Genomic DNA, 23,531 nt, shown 5'->3' on the forward strand with positions numbered 1-23,531 from the left:
CTGCCTCCATACACCTTGTTGGACTGATGAATAATGTTAAAAATCTTCCAGGCGATGACATCCCGTGTAGGAAATCAATGAATATTGAAGCATTCAGTCAAATGGAAGAATGTTCATTTGTGTTTCTCAATAAAGGAAGTGTCATTTCATGCAACAGAGTTTCTATGCAGCTTTGAAGGCGTGCTGCCAAATAGGTGGTCAGAATAATACATAAATAAGTATATGGCTCTTGGAATATATAACTTTGATTTGATGAGGGGGAGGGGGGGAATAGAGAGAGAGAGAGAGAGAGAGAGAGAGAGAGAGAGAGAGATATTGGGTGGTTTGGAGGGGGGCAGAAGGGGGGTGGGGTGGGGGTTAGTTCATGTAGACCAATTTTGAAGCCACATTTCTAGCCAAACATTGATTGAATAGGAAAGAAGTAATCACATTAAGTTCAATTGGTAACCAGCCTTATAACCAATTGCAAAATGTTATTCCTGGAGAGGAAGTGCAAATGAAATAGATATCTTGACACTTGGAATATACTGTAATATGCTGGGTGATAAATACATTAGTATTACACACAAAATAAATGGTGGTAAGAGTCATTATCAAAACTTTTAACAAAACAAGAAAGGTTCTCGACCAAATTGTGACTGAAGTAATTCTTTATGCTCCAGAAGGAAGGAGTAAAACCATCAAAGAAGAGTACACAGAAGGGAATATTATGGGCTGAATAACAATGGAATAGTGCCTGCAAATCACTGGCATAAATGATGCAGGAGCGACAACAGATATATGCCAAACACATCTGGAAATGAATAAGGACACCACAAAAAAAATTAGAAGTTTTGATGACAGCAACTGATATGAGGAAGACTGAACCATGATCAGAGTAACAAAATGATGCATGGTCCAGAATACCAGATGTCTTCTAGATGAGCCCTCTTCTGGAACCTCAGTGGTATTGCTGAGAATGAAATGTATCTAATGAAGAAGAAAACACGTAGCAATGCTTAAGAGGAGTTGTTGGCTAAAGAAATGAAGGTGGACCCACCAATAATAAGATTTTAAAATTTGCATTCATGTTGCACATGCATTTCTAGACTCAAGAAGCTGTGTGTGTAGCCTTAAATCTTCAACACTAACTACTTTTGAAGAAAAATGGAAAACTACCTAGTCTACCCACGTGTTTATTGGAGTGAGTGGCAATTTTGGAGGAATCAGTAAACCTATTAGATGTCACATGCAGATAGACGTTGAAAAAAGGCTAGAAGAAATATGAGGTACTTGTTCTGGTACCAGGGCTTGGTGTACCTCCAATGGTTGGTGGACTGGTTTGTGGAAATTCAAGTTGAGCTCAACACAAATACGTGTAGATGGGGAATGTTGTACCACACAATTTAATCTGACAACTGAAGCAAATTACCAGAAGAAATTAGCCGACATTGCATGATGAGAAGGGAACATGTAAGGAGTCCACAATCCCTTACTCAATGATAACACATTTTGAACTTGCACACATTGATGGTAGACAAATGGATTGCTAGTTGCAGCTAGCCATAAGAGTGGAAGTCTCAAGAGAGTGAGAGTGTGAAGTCCATTGAATCCAATGGAGCTTTGAGCTACGTGTTGTGTCATACCGGTTAAATGAGTCACCACCCCCATGGGTTCAACCTCAGCAAAACATTACCAATATATGACAAATGATATTCCTGCGAAGTGTTTTGTAAAGGTTTACAGTGTGCCATATATTCACATTTTGCATCAAATATACTGGTCACAAGTCAAACAGTGGAAAATATATTTGCTTTGATTATTGTGGAACCCTTTACCATCATGTGAACACTATTGAGCAGCCACATTCAGATTAGAAACAACTCCTAAAGCAGCTACATCCGATTAGCACTTATCTGTTAGGTCTCCATCACATCAAAATTAAAGCTAGACTGCTATTTTGATTGCTAACAAACACTGTAATATTAATAGGGAGTGTTTCAAATAGCACACCACAAATAAAACAATGTTATCAAGCTGTAGATGATTGAAACAAACATTAGTGGAGGGAATTACCATTATATGAAGGCAAAGAAAGCACGAAGAAAATTGGAACAGCAACACAAATAGAATCAGGAACAGCAGGTAAGATACACGAGTCAGTCATGAAACATACAAATGCCCTTTCAATGAAACCATTTTGAAAAAAAGGTTTCTCATTCAGACTTAAGATTAAACCTAATAAGCCATTCTACACAAAGTAGTATCCAATGTTACAGGCTAAGAAGTCCATCATGGAGAATGGATTACAGTGTATATAATTAGAAGGAATAACTGAATGATGATCCAGTCAGTACAATGATCACTTTTTTTCTGACAGAGAAGAAAAATCAGCAGAACCAGGATAGTTACTGATGTTGTAAAGCAAATCAAATCAAATCTTTGAGCCACATAGGGATCAGCCAGAAACCTTAGACAAGTTATTGTAAAAATTCGATGGGACTAAAAGCTGTAGTAGCTTGGACACAATAGCAGGGTATTATTAGAGATTCAGTTGGCAGAAGAGTCAAGGCAATATACAACATATTTTTGTATGAGGGGAACTGTTGACAATACCAAGTGTAGCCATTTGGGTTAAACATTTGAGTCACCATTTTTATTGTATTGGTTTCATTGTATGAGGGGAACTGTTGACAATACCAAGTGTAGCCATTTGGGTTAAACATTTGAGTCACCATTTTTATAAAAATGCTTGATGCAGTGCTGGGTGATGAACTATGGAGTGAGATTAGAAGGTACATAGATGATACATTGATGGCTATGTAGCATGGATAAAGATTTTAACTTGCTAGAATGTTTGCTTCAAAATATTTTTGAACATGAAATCACATCTCAAAAAATGAAGCTAGATCCCGAGAAATAACAAGCAGTTAATGCTTTTCTGAGGCTGAGCTGCCAAAAACAATTGTGTGCATTCTTAGGATTGTGCAACTTACACAGAAGATTTGTTGGAGAACAAAAATTTAGGAGCAATTCTTTGAAGTGCTTACTGAAGAGAAGCAGTTGATGGTAGTTGTCAGACAAATGTTGAGTGGGTTTTATAGACATTAAATTAAAAGGCAGCATGTAACTGCTGTAATATTGTACTGGCCTAATCTCTCAAAAGTACTGTATTTGTTGCGTGTTGATATTTGTAATAATTACAGACACACTGACGAGACTTATTACCTATGACTTGGTCTACACTGTATGCTCCATGATATATATGCCTTTTGGAAGAAATTATATATAGACACTGAAATAATAGTGTCATGTGTCTAATTTTCTGGTGCCAAAACTTCACGTAGATATTACTATTTCCTGCAATATTTCAGTGATTAATAGCTCACTTTATGCTGCTGGAAACAAGAGATGATGATGTCTACAGAATGATTCAAGACCTTTGCTCTGTATTGCAAATTTGGAAATATTTGGCCCTAGCACTTATTTTGTTAAGGAAAGTACAATTCATTTTACATTTATGTTCCGTCAGAAGTCTTAGTCAGTCACAAGCAGACCTGTAAAAATTTTGTGATAGCAGTCTTTAATAAGACATAGTGCCAGACTACTTACAAAACCAGCTAGCAAACTTCAAAAGAAAGCAAATTAAGGAGAGTTCTAATGCTACGCGATTTTGTAGATTTACTATAGAAAGCCCATTTGATGATTTTGAACACCTAACAGGAACATCTTTAAGACACTTCAGAGAAACTTATTTTGTTGGATGATGCTATTCTCAAGTTTCTCTGTGACAACAAATATGGTGCAAATGTGCCAAACTGTGAAGGATATATAGACAAAATTAAATGCTCTATACAAAAATTTACAGAAGAAACTGATTACAAGATTTCAGCCTTAATACTGCAGATGAATATCGCGTCGCCTACAGTGTCCACACGGCCCATGCTATCCCAGTGTCAAGCTTCCAGCCATAAGCTCAAGTCAATTTGTAGATATGTTAAAATGTGATTCCACTTTGGAGAACAATTGTAATTGGCCATTGGTAAGGACCCATCACTTTCTACAGTAAACAAATATGTTTCTGTTCAATGGTATCTGTCAGACAAACCGAAGTTGTTGGCAGATAACACATACAAAGAAAGAAAGAAAATTTTATTGAATTGGTACGGAGATAGCAACCACATTATACAGGTGTGCCTTGCTGATTTCCATACACCAGACCTGAACTTTTTTGAAGAAGTAGTTCGAAGTGCTCTTACTGCACATCTGTCATCTGCTTAACTTCACTCTCACTGCAGCAACACTTCATATTAATTCAAAGCAAGCTAAAAACTTCTGAAAATTACAAGTGTACTGTTTTTTTTGTGAAGCTTGCACTCATTGGAACAGTGACAAGACAACCAACAAGATGTAAGTTAAAGCAATCTAATTGTTGTCTTACATATTTAAACCAAGGTCACAATGCTACAAATACAAGTAAGAAGGGCAAGGTATTGCAGTCCAAGTACAAAACCATCATCACAAAGCTAGCTGTACTGAGACTGCTATCTTTACTTTCATCTTCAAGAAGTTATCACACGTCAGTTCACCATATTTTACTTATTTTCAGGTAACTGGAGTATTAAACAGACTTACATGTCACTTTGTGGATAGCAGCAGTCACTAAAGCTTCATTTCCAACTTCCTTATTGGTAACATGGGTTTAGAAACTATAGAACATAGCAACCTATCTGTCAGTGCTTTTGAAATGCCATCTACAACTTCAATGTAGATTTCACTCTAAAGGATATCTGGACAAATTCCACATCATCTGTAACTATATTTGAAAGCACCCACACATTTGCCACACATGCAACTGTACCTCTCTATGTAAGAAAATGAGTGTGCACCCAGAGATTTCAGTTAGCAAACGTGCAGGATGCTGCAGAAGATCTTTGCACAGAGATCCTTAATGGAGAAGATAGGTACTCGAAAATCACTGGAGATTATCCTCCTCCTATTTGACTAACTCATCCATTGTAATGGTATCTTCGACTAAGTTTGACTAAGTCAAGCACCACAGCAAATCGTGTGATGGCAAATTTCATCAGTTTAGAGACTGTGATGCCAACAGTTGATATTCTATAATGTTTCTGGAATTTAGAAATGATTATGATGATCACAGAGGACGGAACAGGAACTCCGAATCCAAAGTGACTGGCCTCACTGTACTATTTCTGAACATCCTACTGCATCAAAGATAAAAGAAGGAATACCCAATGTTATGATGCCTTATACTCTTCAGCAAATAGCGAAGACATTTATTTCACAGGAGAAAAAATTTACGAAGGACAGCAACCTGAAACACAATCATGATCTGCAAATTTTTGACATCAAAAAAGGACTTGTGGAGGTCATATCTACTAGCCAAGACACTGAGTGACATTTTATCTGCCCCATCATGCAATAAAGAAAGAAAGAAAAGGAAAAAAAAAGAAAAACAAAATTAATGCTTATCAAACGGAGCATGTATTTGATGGTTTCTCCACGTGAGAAGAATACACATTCACTGAATAGCTCTTTAGATATGGGTCCTAATTTCAGTATTACTGAGATTCTGTTTATATCTGGGGTAGCCTTAATTACCAATATGAAGCAAAAATTTCTCTAGTTACTTCCTCACAAGAAAAACAGGTCTCATAAGCAGCTTCTTTTCTTAAAAAGAAAAAATAAAAAAATAGTCATATATCAACAAGGAAACTGTGTTATGACTGGTGAAAGGGTTACATACCGTATCACCTGATTACCTTATAGACTTATGTTTGTTCGTTTGTTTGTTGCTGCTTTAGGGTGCACAACTACTGTGGTCCTAAGTGCCCATGTCTTAACTTAAAATGGTCAATTACTGAATGAATTTGAAGTAAATAATACTCAGAGCCTGATCGAGTGGAGAACGGGTATAGCTGGGAACAATCACTTCCCCTTTGAGGAGGTAGCTCAAACAGTTGAAAATTAAATTTCCTTTGCCACATTACTATGACGAATAAAAAGTCAAATGTGATCAAAGGCTCATGCTGTATCTGCTGAAATATCTGATAATTCAGGTGGAAAACATACATGAAAATGTAAACTGCTATAAAATTGACATGGGGTCAGAAAATGGCACACTTTCAATAGTTGGTTGCAATAAGTACAGAGTGGTGCGGGTTCCCCACTTCACAAATTACTGTGACTGAAATTACAGTGTCCAATAATGCAACCTAGCTAAAAGTATCTCCTCGCGATAAGAGGGGTGAGATGAAGTTGCCCAAGCCATTGGGAGGATTTAATTTCCCAGAGTTCATTCCCATATATAGAGATCAGTGTTCATCTCAGAGTGACACGATGTTCCATGTGTGGCAACACAGAGATCATCTGAAGGGACAGAATAGCTAACAGGTCTAGGTAATTGGACTACAGCCTTAGCAGCAGCAGCAGCAGCAGCAACATTGGCAGCTTCATTCCCTGATGCCTTGACATGACCAGGGGTCCACATGAACATCATAATGGCTCCATCATCAGCAGGTGGGTGGAGGCATTCTTGGGTTTTTTGTATTAAGGGGTGGTATGAATATAGCCCACAGAGGCTCTGGAGGGCACTAAATTGATCTGAACATAATACACAATTGAGAAGTGTGTCATTGGATGTACTGGGTGGCTTGACAGAGGGCCAAAAGCTTTGCAGGAAAAATTGAGCACTGTTCTAGAGGTCAGTATCTAAAATGATTGTTGCTAATGACAAAGGCACATCCAACAACATGGTCAGTCTTACAGCCACGAGTGTAGATGAAGGTGCTGCCTCCAAGTTGTGTGCAAAGTTTGAGAAACTTACTACAATAAGTCATATCTAGGGTACTGTCCTTAGGAACTGAAGTAAGTCCCAGATGAACATAGACCTCTGCATGAATCGAAGGCAGTGAAGAGCTCTCACCCATCAGGAACGTGGGTGGTAACTTAAGATTAAGCTTCCAAAGCAGTATATGAAGGCGAACTTTAGGAGGCAACAAAAAAGCTGCAATTATCCCTTATTGGCAGTCAAGGAAGTCATCAAAAAAGGACACATATGATATATGGTTGGGTATAGAGGACAGACAGCATGTGTATCTGCTGAGAAGAGCATCACATCAGTTGACAGCAGTAGTTCAGCAGAATCAGCATAGAGACTCATAACTGGGCTAGTGTAGAAAGACCCAACAGCCCAATGTATGGCTCTATGGTTGATTTTGTTGAGATGGTGTAAAACAGATGGTCATGCAGATGAGTAAACAAGGCATGCAGTCCAGTTTTGATCAGACAAGAGACTGGCATCACCCATGAAGTACCATTTAAAATGCATAGGATATTTAGAGATCAGGTACAGGATGACCAATAGAGTTTCCTATCAGGCATGAGCCCCAAGAATTTTGTGGTTTTTACACCGAAAAAGCAACAGGACTGAGATGTAAGGACGGTAGAAGGGACTCCTTATGCCGCCACAAGTTCAAATAAAGAGTTTTCTCAGCGGAAAAGTGGAATCCATTGGCGATGCTCCATGAGAAAAGACAGTCGAGACATTGTTGAAGTCGTTACTCAAGTAAACAGTTCCATTGAGAGCTGCAATAGATCTCTAAGTCTTCAATGAAAAGAGTGCCTGAGATGCCTGGCAGGAGACAAGTCCACGATAGGATCAGCTGCTATGGCAAACAGGGCTACTCTCAACACAGAGTTTTGAAGCATCTCGTTTTCTCCTGAATAAAAGTGTTCAACAAAGCTGAACCCACAAGTACCTTTAAAATCTGGTCTTTAAAAACTTCTGAATAAAATGGGGCAGGCAGCCTCAGAAGCCCCACGTGTACACTGTACAGAGAATGCCCGTCCTCCAGCAGCTATTTTAATTCTTCCCCAAATCAAAAAACACAGCTACAGTCTGGCATTTCCGCAGAAAATTGTTCATAATATGGGTTGTCACGGCAATGAGATGATCACTTGCAGAGCAGTGCTTACGAATTCTACATTGTGCGTTTGTTAGAAAATTCTGAGATTCAAGCCACCATACCAACTAACCACTGTTCATGCATTCCATCACCTTTCAGACACCGCTTGTGAGGGAAATCATGCAGTAGCTGGCTGGAAGTGTCCTTCCAGGCTTGGGTATGAGAATTACAGTGGCTTTGTGCCAGTGTCTGGGAAGTTCATCATCCCTCTAGATATGATTACATGTACAAAGAAGGAAGTGATTGCTGTCAAGAGAGGTGCTGCAACATCTGAATGTGAATATTGTCCAGAGAGGAGGGAGAGGATGATGATGATCATCATCATCATCATCATGATCATCATCATCATCATCATCATCATCATCATCATCATCATCATCATCATCATCATCATCAGAGACCACGTTCGTGCTCCCTCATAGTGAAAAAGATATTGTTTCTGAGGCAGGAAGGCACAGTTTGAGATCTCTAAAGTATTGACCCATGGTGCTGGAATCTCAATAGGGTCCACAATGACATAGTTAACTATAGCCAGGCCATGAATCAGGAGCTGTACCTTGTTTCCAGAAAGCTGATGAAGGGTACACCAAACAGAACAGGGAGTAAAAGGGTTACAAAAATTAGTAAAAGATCCATCTAGCTTTTTTGCTATCTCTGATAATTTGATGACTCTTTACTTTAAACTGTTTATAAGGAATACAGTTCTTCTTTATGATATAGCCTTCAAAGACATGGAACACGTCTTCAAGTGTGAACCACATTGTGGCATTCCTCTGCCCATCAGGAAACTGGGACTTGTCGCGGTACGAAAGAGGTTCAGGGAATGGAACGTTCCCTGGCGGTAAGGGTAACATTTGTAAGGTGCTCTACCGTGTCATCACAGCTGTGGAAATATTGCTCGTTGAAGGTTGCCAGTGAAGAGTAGAGCCTCCAGTTATGTTTAAAAAGCTGCCAGATGGTCTTTTGAAGAGATGGGACATGAGTTACCAGACAAATTACACATGGGAAATGGTCGCTTGAATATGTGTCCAAGTGGACGGACCACTCTAAGTTGGCAAGCTGTGCACTGCAGAACGAAAGGTCCTGGTGAGAGAAAGTGTATGTAGAATCTGAAAGAAATGTGGGTTCACTAGTGTTGACACAAATGACATCAAGTTGATTGAGAATATCTGCCTGGAGAGAGCCTCTCGGGCAGGTTCTCAGAGAGCTCCAAATGGGATAGTGGGCACTGAAGTCGCCAAGTAGCAAAAAGGGTTGAGGGAGCTGAGAGGTATGCTGCAGTATGTCTGCCCTGGTGAGATCAGATGATGGTGTATGTAGATATTACAAAAAGAAAAGGTACAATTGGGGAGATATAAAGATGGACAGCAACAGCTTGTAGCTGAGTTGTCAATGAAATGGTCTGGCTACGGATCTCATCCCGAATGAGTGCCACGACTCCCCATGTGCTGGAGTTCATTCCCCTGATGGAAGGCTGAAATGTACTGGAGTGAAGTGCAATAAGTCAAAGCAGTCTTGAGGGCATAATTTTGATTCTTTGAGGCATAAAACAACTGGTGACTGTGATTGCAATAGCGGCTCGAAGTCTGCCCTGGGTGGTTGATGCAACAAATGTTCTATGGAAGACAGCCATATTAGAGGATAGGGGCTGCCAGTGCCAGATTTCAGCTGTATACAACTACAGGTTTGTGAGGCTGGAGGATCCTATTCCATTGTTTCTTCAGAAATGCCAGTAACCTACGGTTGGTCCATGAGTCAAGACACAGCAACAACGATACTGTAACTGTTGGATAGTGATATCCAAGGCTTTCTACTAACTAACTTTTTTGAGCATCATTGAAGGGCACCTTTTCCTTCACCTGGATCTCCTGATTGGCTCATTCACCAAGGTACACAGGGCAATCATGGAATACAGCGGCACAGCTGCCAGTGCAGTTGATCAGTGGGGAGAAGTAGATGGGCAATCTCCCTCATAAACTTTCTTGCCACATTTGGCTTTGTTTCTACAGAACATGTGAGTATGGTTATAATACTGGCATTGGTAGCAACGAATTAGCTTTGGCATGCAGGACCTGATAGTAACTTCAGAGCCGGCCTTTATCTTCGATGGGAGTTCTACTCGATCAAACGTTAAGAAAAGGATGCGGATAGGTGCTAATTCTGCATAAACCCTCTTCATAACCTGGTGGAATGCACTGATCAGAAAGATAATAATATATATCTACCTCAGTCATACCATCAAGCAGCTGGGAGCATATGACACCATGTGAAGAATTCAGTGTTGGATGAGCCTCTTCACAAACTGGGTAACCGTGGAGGAGTGGAGGATCATAGCTTTAAGCAGCTTTTGGGCTTGAAAACCAATGTCTTTCTGAAGAAGCACCACTGCGTCAACAAGTGCAGGACTTTTAGTGCGTCTGCAACTGTATCCACTCTTTTCTAAATGACAAATGGGTTCACTGTAGGAAAGTTCTGACCTCCTGTGCACGATGCCACATGGTAGTGGGTGTAACTAGAAGATCCATCGTGTCTTTGGCCTATTCCATTTATATTTATTAGGCAAAGGTTGCGTTAACAGTGTTGAAGTACTCATCATGGGTTAATTCCCCGCGATTGCCAGCATCTCCAATGGAGCACTCCTTCCTTCTGGAGCACCACAGAGGGGAGAACACCCACCTTAGGTGAGTGGTCACACCTCCCATACTCCAACACAGGGATAAATCGGCAGTTGTGAAGGTAACAGGTCAGGCAATCACCCCTCCCTGGGCCTGGCCTTCACTGGGGCATATGCGTGCCTCCTACCTGTCGACCAGTGTACTGAGAGTTACACATTACCCAGTTGCCCTTAACATGTGAAATACATGAGCCAGCCTTCAGGTATGCACAGGCTGGAAGAAAGACAAATGGAGAGCCCTCAAATGTTGAAGCAGGTGAAGGACAGGATAAGTCAGAACAAGAAAAGAGAGGAAGGCAAAAATGAAATCCACCCAAGTCTTCCAATAATTTCTCAAGTTTCAGTTTCCCAACTTTACGCAGGACATGGTCTCAAAGGGAGGAGAGAAAGAACAGTACAAGGATAGACATGCAGCACGGAAAAGGAAAGAGTACTGCAAGGGCAGGGGCCTCGTGTGTGCCAAGGAAGTACTCACTGAAGAGTTGAAAGTCTCCTGGTGGATCTGAACTTACCTGCAGCCTGTGTCTTCTTGAAACCACACAAAGACCTTGCTACAATTCACAAAATGAATTTTCCTTGAAATGTTTTACCTGTCGAACAGAAAGTGTGTAGGGATGATTTTGCAGCAGGTGCTGAAGATGACAATGCAGTGATACATTTGAATTACAAGCTTACAGGGACGCTGAAGTGGGCCACAAACTGAAGGACAGTAGTCAGTAAGTGTTGTAAACAATACATACACAGAGGTACTAGCAGTCTAATGGAACACACTGCCTAACACGTTCAGTGTTGTTCATTGCAATGTCATCAACAATTTCACTGAACCTGCCACTCAGTACAAAGTATTTCAAAGCACTGCTAGATTCTAAGACCCACTGGATCTTTTGTTACCTTTGTCCCCCACTGAAAAAATAATTTTTCAGGAAATTCGGTGAAGAGGAACTGAATGGGATGAGCTCTCACCTCTCGATTTTGGCAAATGAGGCTAACACACACACACACACACACACACACAAACACACACACACACACACACACACACACACACACACACACACACACACACACACACAGGTTGGCGTCCTCTGAAGACACTGAAGATTATGTATTTTCCAACGTACCAGGAAAAATATAAGGCACAGTCATTTATATATGATGCACAACTTTGAAACATTACATCAGTCCACTTAGTTTGCAGCAAAAACAGACTAGCTTCCATCAAGAAGATAATTCTTCCACAGCTAGAAGAACTTCTAGCAACATTTCTTGGAACAAGACTACTGCATTATTTCTGAAACACTGCGAGCCACAATACAGGTTGTGCAGCTCTGCTGACTAACTCAACTGTAGCCTTAGAATGGATGTAACATGACCCTTATTAATGAAAGACGTTTGTGTGAAATTTTGTTTCAGAAATATCCACCACAGTCGAGATACTGCCCTAGTGCAGAAAACGCAGCTGATCTGCTCTCTAGAGGTATCGAAGCAGACAAACTTCAGCACAATACTACATGGTTCCGAGGGCCTGCTTGGTTAGCAAAGAACTGAACACAGTAGCCATGATTTATACAGGCAAAAGACCATTAATTGCTGGAAAAGAAGAATTTAATAGACCTCGTCTTCAGTGTAAAAACAACACTCCATATTTTAACATTTACATGGTACTGTAACCGCTACAAACTATTGCAAATCACAGGATGGATACATCACTTCGAACGGCAATTAATGAAAGGCTGTGAGACATTAGAAGAACTGACAGCATCAGACTTGCACGAACCAAGTTGCACCCTCTGTGCAACAACTTCACTGTATCACAAAATTTTAAGATAGCTCTCTTCAACACTTTCTTGGGTCTTATTCGTCTTGGTGGATGCCTACCGCCCGACTCCGATTTGCCTGCACCACCTTTTAGTAAACAGTATTATCTGAACTGAGAACAGAATTCTGGATTCTTAGAGCTTGACAGACTACAATACATGTCTACACTACTGCCTAGCTTGCAAGACACTGAAGGCTCACTTCCCTCAACATACAAAGGCTTTGTTACCAGCTGAGTGAGTCTTACCATTAAAACCTTCTCCAGGATGATGTTCGTCCATGCCACATGTGGAGGAAGGTGTGGACACAATATCCTGCATATGAGAAGACATGGGAAGGTATTAACTGTAGCCTTACAAACCATGAAGGGTCCATAATCTCTGGTATTTTTTTTTGGTTGGGTTTAAGGGCGCTCAACTGCTGAGGTCATTAGCGCCCAGTCACTGTTGTTAGAGCACATGGAATCTGGTAAAACTCAAGGGGATGGGGGGGGGGGGGGGGGGGGACACCAGAAGGACCTGATAAAGATGCAGATAAAATAAGTAAAAAGGTTAAATGTCTTTGGACAAGCCAGTTAAAGTTATAAAATGCAGAATACGAGCAGCTGCTCGAGCGTCATCAGCTAAAACATCCGGTAAAGTAGATGGCAGGGACAGGGCAACACGAAATTGACTAAAACGGGGACACGACAATAAAACATGGCGCACTGTTAATGCCTGACCACAAGGGCACTGCAGGGCTGGGTCACCGGAGAGCAGGTAGCTGTGGCTAAACCGGCAATGCCCTATCCGCAACCTGGTCAGAAGGACCTCCTCGCGCCGAGATGGTCGGGAGGATGTTGTCCAAGCAGTTGGGAGCGGTTTTACTGCCCGGAGCTCGTTTCCTTGGAGGGATGACCAAGCATCCCACCACAACGACACAAGCCTCTTACATACATCCCCACGAACGTCAGATGACGGGACACAATGGGAGGCTGGCCGAGGCAGGAGGACTGCAGCCTCGGCTGCAGCATCCGCAGCCTCATTCCCAGGCACTCCTACATGGCCGGGAACCCACAGAAAGCTGACAGAACCACCATTATCAGCGAAAGAATGGAGGGACTGCTGTATCCGTTGAATCAATGGATGGACCGGATAGGGAGCTCCAAGGCTCTGAAGAGCACTGAGTGAGTCAGAGCAGAGTACATACGATGAATGGCGGTGGCGGCGGGCATACTGAACGGCCTGATGGAGAGCAAAAAGCTCGGCCGTAAAGTTGGAACATTGGTCGAGGAGCCGGTATTTAAAGGTGGCGGCCCCGACGACAAAGGCACAGCCGACACCATCGTCAGTTTTGGAGCCATCGGTGTAAATAAAGGTGTGACCGGCAAGTCGAGCACGAAGTTCGACAAACCGTGAGCAATACACTGCAGCCGGAGTACCCTCCTTCGGGAGGGAGCTGAGGTCGAGATCAATATGAACCGGAGCCTGGAGCCAAGGTGGTGTTGGGCTCTCACCTTCTCTGATGGTGGTAGGGAGGGCAAAATCCAATTGTCGAAGCAGGCAACGGAAGCGGACTCCGGGGGGCAGCAGGGCAGACACATACAACCTGTACTGACGGTCGAGAGAATCGGCGAAGAAGGACTTGTAAGAGGGGTGGTCGGGCATAGACAACAGCCGGCAGGCATACCGACACAGCAGTACATCGCGTCGGTAGGGCAAAGGTAACTCGGCAGCTTCAGCATAAAGACTCTCGACAGGACTAGTGTAGAAGGCTCCGGTCGCAAGACGTATCCCCCGATGGTGGATGGAGTTGAGCTGGCGTAAGAGGGATGGCCGAGCGGACGAGTAGACGAGGCTCCCATAATCCAGCTTCGATCGGACTATGGACCGATACAAGCGAAGCAGGACAGTGCGATCCGCTCCCCAAGATGAACCGCTAAGAACTCCGAGGACATTAAGGGAACGTGTACAACGGGCCGCCAAATAAGAGACATGGGGAGACCAACACAGTTTCCTGTCCAACGTGAGCCCTAGAAACTTAGTTGTGTCCACGAATGGGAGAACAACGGGACCGAGATGTAAGGATTGCGGAAGGAACGCTTTATATCGCCAAAAGTTGATACAAACCGTCTTCTCTTCAGAGAACCGGAAGCCATTTGCCACGCTCCATGAGTAGAGGCTGTCGAGACAACGCTGAAGGCAGCGCTCCAGGAGGCATGTTCCCTGGGCACTGCAGTAGATCGCGAAGTCATCGACAAAGAGAGAGCCTGAGACATTAGGTGGAATGCAATCCATAATTGGATTGATCGCGATGGCAAAAAGGGCTACGCTCAAGACGGAGCCCTGAGGCACTCCGTTCACCTGGAGGAAGACGTCGGACAATACGGAACCCACACGTACCCTAAACTTTCGAACCGTTAAAAAGGAATCAATAAAAAGGGGCAGGCGACCGTGTAGGCCCCACCTGTGCATAGTGCGGAGGATACCTCCTCTCCAACAGGTATCATAAGCCTTCTCCAAGTCGAAGAACACGGCTACCGTTTGGCGCCTTCGCAAAAAGTTGTTCATGATGAATGTCGACAAGGTCACAAGGTGGTCAACAGCGGAGCGGCGGCGACGAAAGCCGCATTGGACATTAGTAAGTAGCCGTCGAGATTCAAGAATCCAGACTAACCGAGCATTAACCATGCGCTCCATCACCTTACAGACACAGCTTGTAAGAGAAATGGGGTGGTAACTAGAAGGAAGGTGTCTATCCTTCCCGGGTTTGGGTATAGGAACAACGGCATCACGCCAACGCATGGGGACTTGACCTTCGGTCCAGACGCGATTGTAGGTACGAAGAAGGAAGCTTTTGCCCGCCGGAGAAAGGTGTACCAGCATCTGAACGTGAATGGCATCTGGCCCCGGAGCAGAGGACCGGGACAGTGCAAGCACACGTTCAAGTTCCCGCATAGTAAAGGGGGCATTATAAGTTTCCAGATTCAGCGAGTGGAAGGAAGGTCGCCGAGCCTCTTCTGCCTCTTTCCTGGGAAGGAAGGCAGGATGGTAATGGGCGGAGCTTGAAACCTCCGCGAAAAAGCGGCCAAAGGCGTTGGAGACAGCCACAGGATCAACAAGGATCTCATTACCTGAGGTCAGGCCAGGTACCGAGGAGTGGGCCTTAATGCCCGACAGCCGGCGCAGGCTACCCCAAACGACGGAAGAGGGAGTGAAACTGTTAAAGGAGCTGGTGAAAGAGGCCCAACAAGCTTTTTTGCTGTCTTTGATGACTCTACGGCATTGCGCTCGGAGTCGTTTGTATTCAATACAATTCGCCAACGTAGGATGGCGGCGAGAGGTGCGTAAAGCACGTCGTCGAGCATGGATAGCGTCCCTACAAGCCTCGTTCCACCAGGGGACGGAAACACTACGTGAAGAAGAAGTAGTACGAGGAATGGAACGTTCGGCAGCATTGATGATAACAGCCGTGAGGTATTCGACCTGACCGTCACAACTGGGAAAATCGTGGTCCGGAAAGGTCGCCAGGGAGGAGTAAAGTCCCCAGTCAGCTTTCAGTATGTTCCAGCTCGAAGGACGTGGGGATGGGGTGTGGTGCAGGAGACGAACGACACAGGGGAAGTGGTCGCTCGAATAGGTGTCAAAGGACATACCACTCGAAGTGACGGGCAAGAGTGGTAGAACAGATCGAGAGGTCCAAGTGGGAGTAGGTATGAGTAGAGTCCGAGAGGAAAGTCGGGGCGCCGGTATTGAGGCAGACAAGATTGAGATGGTTGAAGACATCTGCCAAGAGTGAGCCTCTTTGACAGGATGCAGGAGAGCCCCAAAGGGGATGATGGGCATTGAAGTCGCCAAACAATAAAAACGGCGGGGGAAGCTGAACGATCAGGTGCATCATGTCAGCCCGACTAACAGCAGATGACGGTGGAGTGTAGATGGTACAAACTGAAAAAGTAAAAGCAGAAAGAGTAATGCGGACAGCTATTGCTTGGAGTGGGGTGGTCAATGGGATGGGATGGTAATAGACATCGTCCCGCACGAGCAACATGACCCCACCATGAGCTGGGATACCGTCCACAGGGGTGAGGTCATACCGCTCCGAGGTATAGTGGGGAAAGGCAATAAGGTCAGTCGGGCGCAACTTGGTTTCCTGGAGACCAAGGACGAGCGGACAGTGCAGGCGGAGGAGCACTTGTAATTCCTCCCGATTAGATCGAATACCTCTTATGTTCCAATGAAACAACGCCATCGCTAGTCAAAAAGTTGGGGGAACGAGACGGGGGAAGAACTGGTCACCTCGACGGCCGCGGAGGGCCAGGTTGCGAGGGAACAACGCTACAACCGACGGGAGGCGGATCCGGTTCCATCGACTCGTCGCCAGCTGCGGCCGCTGTCCCTGGTTGTGTAGGAGGGGCTGCATCAGTTGCCGACGAAAGGCCAGCTGAGCACCTGGCAGCAGAGCGTCCCGGCGAAACTGAGTACGGCTGGGAGCAGCGACTCACGGATGGAGCGTCAGACGAAACGCGCCGGGGTGGAGAGGGGGATAGAGACTTCTTCTTGGAGGCCTTCTTGGAAGGCCGAGGAGGCACAGGGATGGTGGGCTGGACCCGAAGGAGGTCCTCACGCACGGGGTCCGTTTTGGAACGCCGGACCTCGGAAGCTGGGGTCCGGGACGTTTCCCCGATGGACGCCTGAGAAGAGGATCGCTTCTCAGGTGGCGTGGGGGGAGGAGGAGGAGGAGGAGGAAGGGTGGCCCCTGGGGCAGAGGGGGTGGGGGCCACGGGGGAGGAGGATTTGGAAGGGAGGGATTTGGGAGGCGGAGGCAGAGCCCCCTGATGGGCGGAGGAGGCGAAGGGGGGACAGGATAGGGGTGAGGATACCGCGGAAGGAGTGGACACAACTGAGGCAAACGAAGTGGTCAAAGGCACGGGATGGAGGCGGTCATACTTCTTCCTGGCCTCAGAATAAGAGAGCCGATCCAAAGTTTTGATTTCTTGTATCTTCTTCTCCTTCTGATATGCGGGGCAGTCTGAGGATCTAGGCGAGTGGACGCCAGGACAATTACTGCACCGAGGTGGTGGGGTGCATGTATGTTCCTCACGAAGAGGACGTCCACAATCGCCACAAAGGGGCTCAGCCTCACACCGTGACGACATGTGCCCAAAGCGCAAACACCTAAAACAGCGCATAGGAGGCGGGATGTAAGGTCGCACGTCACACCGGTAGCACATCACCTTTACCTTCTCTGGGAGAACGTCCCCCTCGAAGGCGAGGATAAAGGCCCCAGTGTCGATGCGACGGTCTTTGGGGCCGCGCTGGACTCGCCGGACGAAATGCACGCCTCGGCGGTCCAGGTTGGCCCTGAGTTCTTCATCAGATTGTAGCAGGAGGTCACGATGAAAAATAACCCCCTGCGTCCTATTTAGAGCCAGATGTGGGACAATGGATACTGGGATGTCCCCTAGGCGGTCGCACGCCTGGAGCGCCGCCGACTGTGTGGCGGAGGTGGTCTTGATAAGAACGGACCCTGAACGCATCTTGCTGAGAGCCTCGATTTCCCCGAAGATGTCTTCAATGTGCTGAACAAAGAACATGGGCTTGGAGGTGGCGAATGTCCCCCCATTGGTTCGAGAACAGACCAAATAGCGGGGGAAGTACTTCGCCCCAAGCCGGCGGGCCTGTCCCTCCTCCCATGGAGTGGCCAAGGGGGAAAGGGCAGGAGAACCAGAACTAGAAACGGTACCTTTTCGTTTGAAAGACTCTGCCGCAGAGCAACCTGAGACGTGTTGACGTTTCATCTGCGAAACGCCCGCCCCGATACCACCCACTCCGACCAGGGGCTCTCCCCACGGGCGCCACCCAGCCGCAGCAAGGGCCAACTGGCAGGATGACCATTGCCGGGAGTCCTGATGCCCCAAGGAGACGGGCATCTACTCCTTGGCCGACGTGGGGAGGGTGCAGCTCAGGTATCGGGAGTACGATCCCTGTGTTGTCAGGGGGCTACAACCTAGAGGGTAAATGACGACCCCACCACAACGGGCTGGCTACCGTGCTGGATTTCTGGTGCCATGGAAAGTCCATCATGATCGCTGGTGCAGATGGAAATGCACTATGGGCATAACTTTGACAACCCATCAGGCGTTTAGGCCCAATTTGAGGAATAGTGGGTACGGTTACAACGCCGGTGCAATGCTGAGTGCCAGTGTCTTAGTGCACTGAGGACCAGTGGTACACCACGTAAGGTGTCCTGCCCCAAAAGGCTCGTACTTCTGTAGAATTTTGAAAAATGGAGGTCAAACCCCAAGGGGGACCATCACATGGAAGGCCAAAACGGTTGAAACTCCTTTTAGTCGCCTCGTACGACAGGCAGGAATACCTCGGGCCTATTCTTACCCCGGACCCGCAGGGGGGATAATCTCTGGTATCTTTCAAATGATGATCAATCTAGAAGCTGACCAGGGTGGGGAGCATGTTGTGGGTTGATACTCTGACGATATTGATATCTATAACTTGATATGTGCTGTATACTCCATGATTAACATTCCTTTCGGATGAAATAAATCAGTGTTATATTTGAATCACACTGTTGTGTACCCATAATACTACTTAAGCTGTGACAGTTTGGACTGCTTTCATAACCGTTATAAGAAATCACACGACAAAGAAAGTCTAAAAAATTGCTTTTGCAATCTTAATGTTGAGGTAAAGAAAATATTTCATGACTGAAAAGAAAGGTTCGGCAATATTATTTGGATTCGGAAAGTTTGGCTCTTATCTGGCTGGTGGAAAACCAAAAGTAGGAACAGACAAATGGGCATCATCATTTATAATGACTATGAAGTTGTAATAGAGCAGGCTAACAAGATGGGAGCTAACAAACATAGAATTTGACTTTGAAATTAAGTACATAGCAGTAACTGAAATCACAGTACCTGATGCTCTATCTAGGATACCATGTATGTATGTTAAAAACAAGACGGATGGAAGGTATGAAACTGATAAACAAAACACACACCAAAGTCTCGTTAATAAAGAGTAAGCACAGAAGTGCATGTGAAAAGAAGCCGAAAACTTACTAAGTAGTGCACAGTTTTTTTTCCTCTTAAGGTGGATTAATATAGAGGAAGAAGACTGGACATCATGCATTCCTGACCAGTAAGGTGGAGACACTAATATAGCTCATGCAACTAAATAATGGCCATTTTGCAGTACAAAAGTGTCTTTATTGTCTTAAGAGGGACTACCCTTTCTACAGTCTGGCATCCTATGTGAGTATGAGAATAAGTACTTGTGAACTGTGTCAAGCGACTAAGAGAGGGCTATAAAATACCAAGGATATATGCACCAATTAACCCCTAAGGGAACTGCTGTGACAGTAGCAGTAGACCTGGTGAGAGCAATGCCAGATATCATGACAGAAGATCTGCAGATTTTGGTCCCAATACTGAAAATGAAAACCAAGCAACATGGAAGAGAATTACTTTTGTAATGAGATGTTTGGTTTGTGGGGTGCTCAACTGCACGGCCATCATCACCCATACAAAGTCCCAATGTTTACACAATCCTATCTAGCCACTGTCATGAATGATGATGATGATGACAGCACAAACATCCAGTCTCTGGGCAGAGAAAATCCCCAACCCAGCCGGGAATCTAACGCAGAACCCCATGCTCCAGAGCAGCAACGCTAGTCACTAGACCACGAGCTGCAAACAACTTTTGAAATGAAAACCTTAGGTCTGTAGTTACCAAAACTGGCAACCACAAGAACTCGCTGTAGACGTAACAATGCGTTGGGTGTATTTATCAAGTTTTACTAAAAGAGGACTTTTACACTAATTTATGGAACTGGGCATCTTTTGTTGCAAACTGAAGAAAATCTATCTTGCACATGCAAAATGAGGGTAGGAAATTAGATCAGATCTATGTTGGAACAATTAAAGATTACATAGCATACGTGAAAAATGGATGTATACTTAATGAACAGGTTACAAGAATTGCAACAACATGCTTAAAAATTTTAAGGAATTGTTCTAGTTTTGAAGTCATCTGTTCAGCTACCTTAAATATCAACCACATTTTTGATGTGGGTGCCTTTAGGATCTACTGTATGTGCTCTAATTCAAATTCCTGGTAATTTCTACAGGGGGGGGGGGGGGGAGTGGGAGTATGTACGTTATCTTTGATCCTTGGTGGAAGTGTGCGATTCCTTGATTAAAAACATGAGGTGCTTAATTACGTTGTGATGTGTTATGTCTGGATGCCATTTTCCAGAGGAGAAAGTACATATGAACTGCTATTGCTGAAAAACTAACAACACTCGCTGTCAGCATATGTACTGACTTATTCTATTGACGTTCACTACTCATGGGCAAGCTTTTCTTGAAGTACAGACTTCTGTGTCACAAATTATTCTGGCACTGAAGGAATGTATTTTCATAATACATGAAAAATTGTGCTTTTTTTGTCATGAATGGTTAAGAATACATTTTCACTTTGAAATTTCACATCCATTGTGGATAAAATCAAAACTTACTTGCCGTGTCACTTTTCTACCAATTTCGTTCATAGATACTGCAAAATGTATTGCGAACTGCCTTTTTGAAGTATTTCATTTGATCACTGAAGTTGTTCTCTAAAAGAAGACAAAGAAGAATGATAAACAAATCAGAAATTACCTGGTTTTGGTGGCAGAAGAGGTGAGTCTGTGTCCTGATCTGATCTCCCAGTAGAATCAAGCAGCTGGCTGGAATCCGGACTAGATACAGATGTTGATAGTTCCCCTTCACTTTCACCTATGTTTAGCAAAAATAAATTCCTTTGTAGAGTCACAATCTCATTCCACAAACCTGTATTATGTTTACTTCAAGATTGATCAGATTTCAAATCATTATAAACAAACAGTATGGAGACATAAAAGTGCAAGGAAGGTTAAACTATAGTAGACTGTGGTGTTGAGTACAAGAGGATGGTACTGTGGTGAAGAATGAAATGGAGGACAACAAGAAGCACAGAAAGTAAAGAATTTTTTTAGCAGAGTAAAGCTCTGTTGTATGGAGAAATAAAGAGGCAGGAAACAGGCACTACATTAGTTCACAAAGAGAAACATTGTACGCAGAAATGTATATCTTATGTACACTTCAATAAAGAAATTTGACTTAAAAACATTAGAATTATCAAGAATTACATTTTGAGAATATATGTTGTTTATGAGAATGCTGTTAGTTTTTGACTCATCTGAATATTCTTGCTACAAAAATAGAACCATCATTATTACAATCACAAAATATTTTATCTAACACTTAAGAGATGTTGATTTGCCTTCTTCCTAAATTCCACAGTCCACTTATATACAAAGCATCAGTCGTAACAGTAGATTGTAGCTCCCAAAAATCACAGTCTGAAACAAGTTTTCAGATCTGGTGGTTCTGTCATTAATCGTGTTCATTTCCGACTTCCAATTTCAACTTCTCTCTTAAGGTGTCTTCATGTTTGTGTCATCAACAGAAGATGAAATGTAAAGAGGAATTCAAAATTCATTTACAACATCAGAAATCCTCATTATGCTCCTTATGTTTTCCATTGCATATTGTTACTGTCATTCACACAGTAAAAAGGAGAAACGTACGTCCTAATAATTCTCTAGATAAAGGGATGTTACATATATGTGATATCAGTGTAAATTGCCCCATCCTGTATAGTAAAATTTTCAACTGATTTCATGTAACATCTCATTTCTCAATACAATGATATTTCACAATTTGATTACTTACAGCTACCATGTGGTGATAGAAAAAGTAACCATCATCTAAAAACCATGAAGAAAAGAACTGTACATAATTATAAGATACAGTGTCCTGATGGTGTATTTAAGACACCACCTGTTAACAGTGTTGGAGGAAAAGCTGTTGTATGTTTTGTAAATACATTGTGCTTGTTTATCTACTGGAGTGAATTCCATTATGAACATAAAATGTATGCTACCATGGAGTATGTATATGTAGTCAGAACACACATGATTCCCAGTAGTGACTCATGATGCACAAGTGACAGTGGGGAAAAACTTAGGTACACTTTGCTTATGAGTAAGATTTATTACACAGTTAATTTACAGAAATAAGAAGAAATGATTGTACTCAGAACTGTGACTATGAATTACCATTCTTACTGGCATTGTAGATTTTTAGAAGGCTTCCAACTCTGTTTCAATGAAATTTGTATTAACAGCCACTGACAAACAAAACCTGATCGAACGTCTATTAGTATACTGAAGAATATAATCAACTTCTATGTTGTACTATTAGAACACTGGAACATTTGTGATTGATTCTGTATTTTCAAAATTATTCTCAACATCTAAAAAATAAGATTTCAGATCCATAAACTGTAAGAGTAAACAATGTTTAGCCAATATATCAACAAGAAAACAGCAAATACCAACAATGAAGTTGTTGCAGTCTAAGAGGAATGTTGGAAAATGAAGAGGGGTTTGTTCTGCAGCTGGTTCATGGGGGTGGTCAGAGAATTTGGAGCATATGCTGTCTGTAGACTACAGGCAAAGCAGCATCCCCTTCATTACCCATTATCAGATGAATTGGAACAACTTAGATACGTTCTAAACCAGAAATTCCATTTACTTCTTTGCCTGGAAATAAGGAACAGGTAACCCACATCTTGCAAAGTGGTATTCTTCCGCACACTCAGTCTAAGAAATTTCCTGGTCCATCCTGACACCACACCTACACCCAACCCCTTGCCACAGGACCATCCACCAATGGAGAACCCAGGTGCAAGACCTAACCTACACACTGTTCCAGACTCTTCATAGGAATATCCTGTACCGTCCTATCACAGGCTGGGTCACCTGTGAAAGCAGTCATGTCATGTAACAGCTCTGCTGTAACTTCTGTAAAGCTGTGCCTCGTTCTCCATAGTGCCTGTCCCACACCAACCTCCAACCTTTCTCATTCCCAATACAGCAGACTGAGTACACCAGTGCACATTCCTGTCTTGCTGCCGCTCTTAACAGACTTAAGTCAGTCATCCCTCCAACACTGCCATTTCTTTTCCCCCCCACTGCCCACTCCA

General features: G+C 43.6%; 1 protein-coding gene across 3 annotated transcripts in view; it reads right to left on the bottom strand.

Moving 5' to 3' along the window:
• The window catches only part of LOC126174936 (CD2-associated protein-like), an 87,743-nt gene that overhangs the window by 45,931 nt on the left and 18,281 nt on the right, over positions 1 to 23,531 (bottom strand). For all 3 annotated transcript variants that reach the window (XM_049921404.1, XM_049921396.1, XM_049921412.1), the window contains one exon: positions 21,122 to 21,238. In XM_049921404.1, coding sequence (XP_049777361.1) covers positions 21,122 to 21,238 — 117 coding nt within the window. The remainder of the gene's footprint in view (positions 1 to 21,121; positions 21,239 to 23,531) is intronic.

The sequence above is a fragment of the Schistocerca cancellata genome, chromosome 1 (assembly GCF_023864275.1).
Source record: "Schistocerca cancellata isolate TAMUIC-IGC-003103 chromosome 1, iqSchCanc2.1, whole genome shotgun sequence".
In the NCBI taxonomy this organism is placed as follows: domain Eukaryota; kingdom Metazoa; phylum Arthropoda; class Insecta; order Orthoptera; family Acrididae; genus Schistocerca; species Schistocerca cancellata.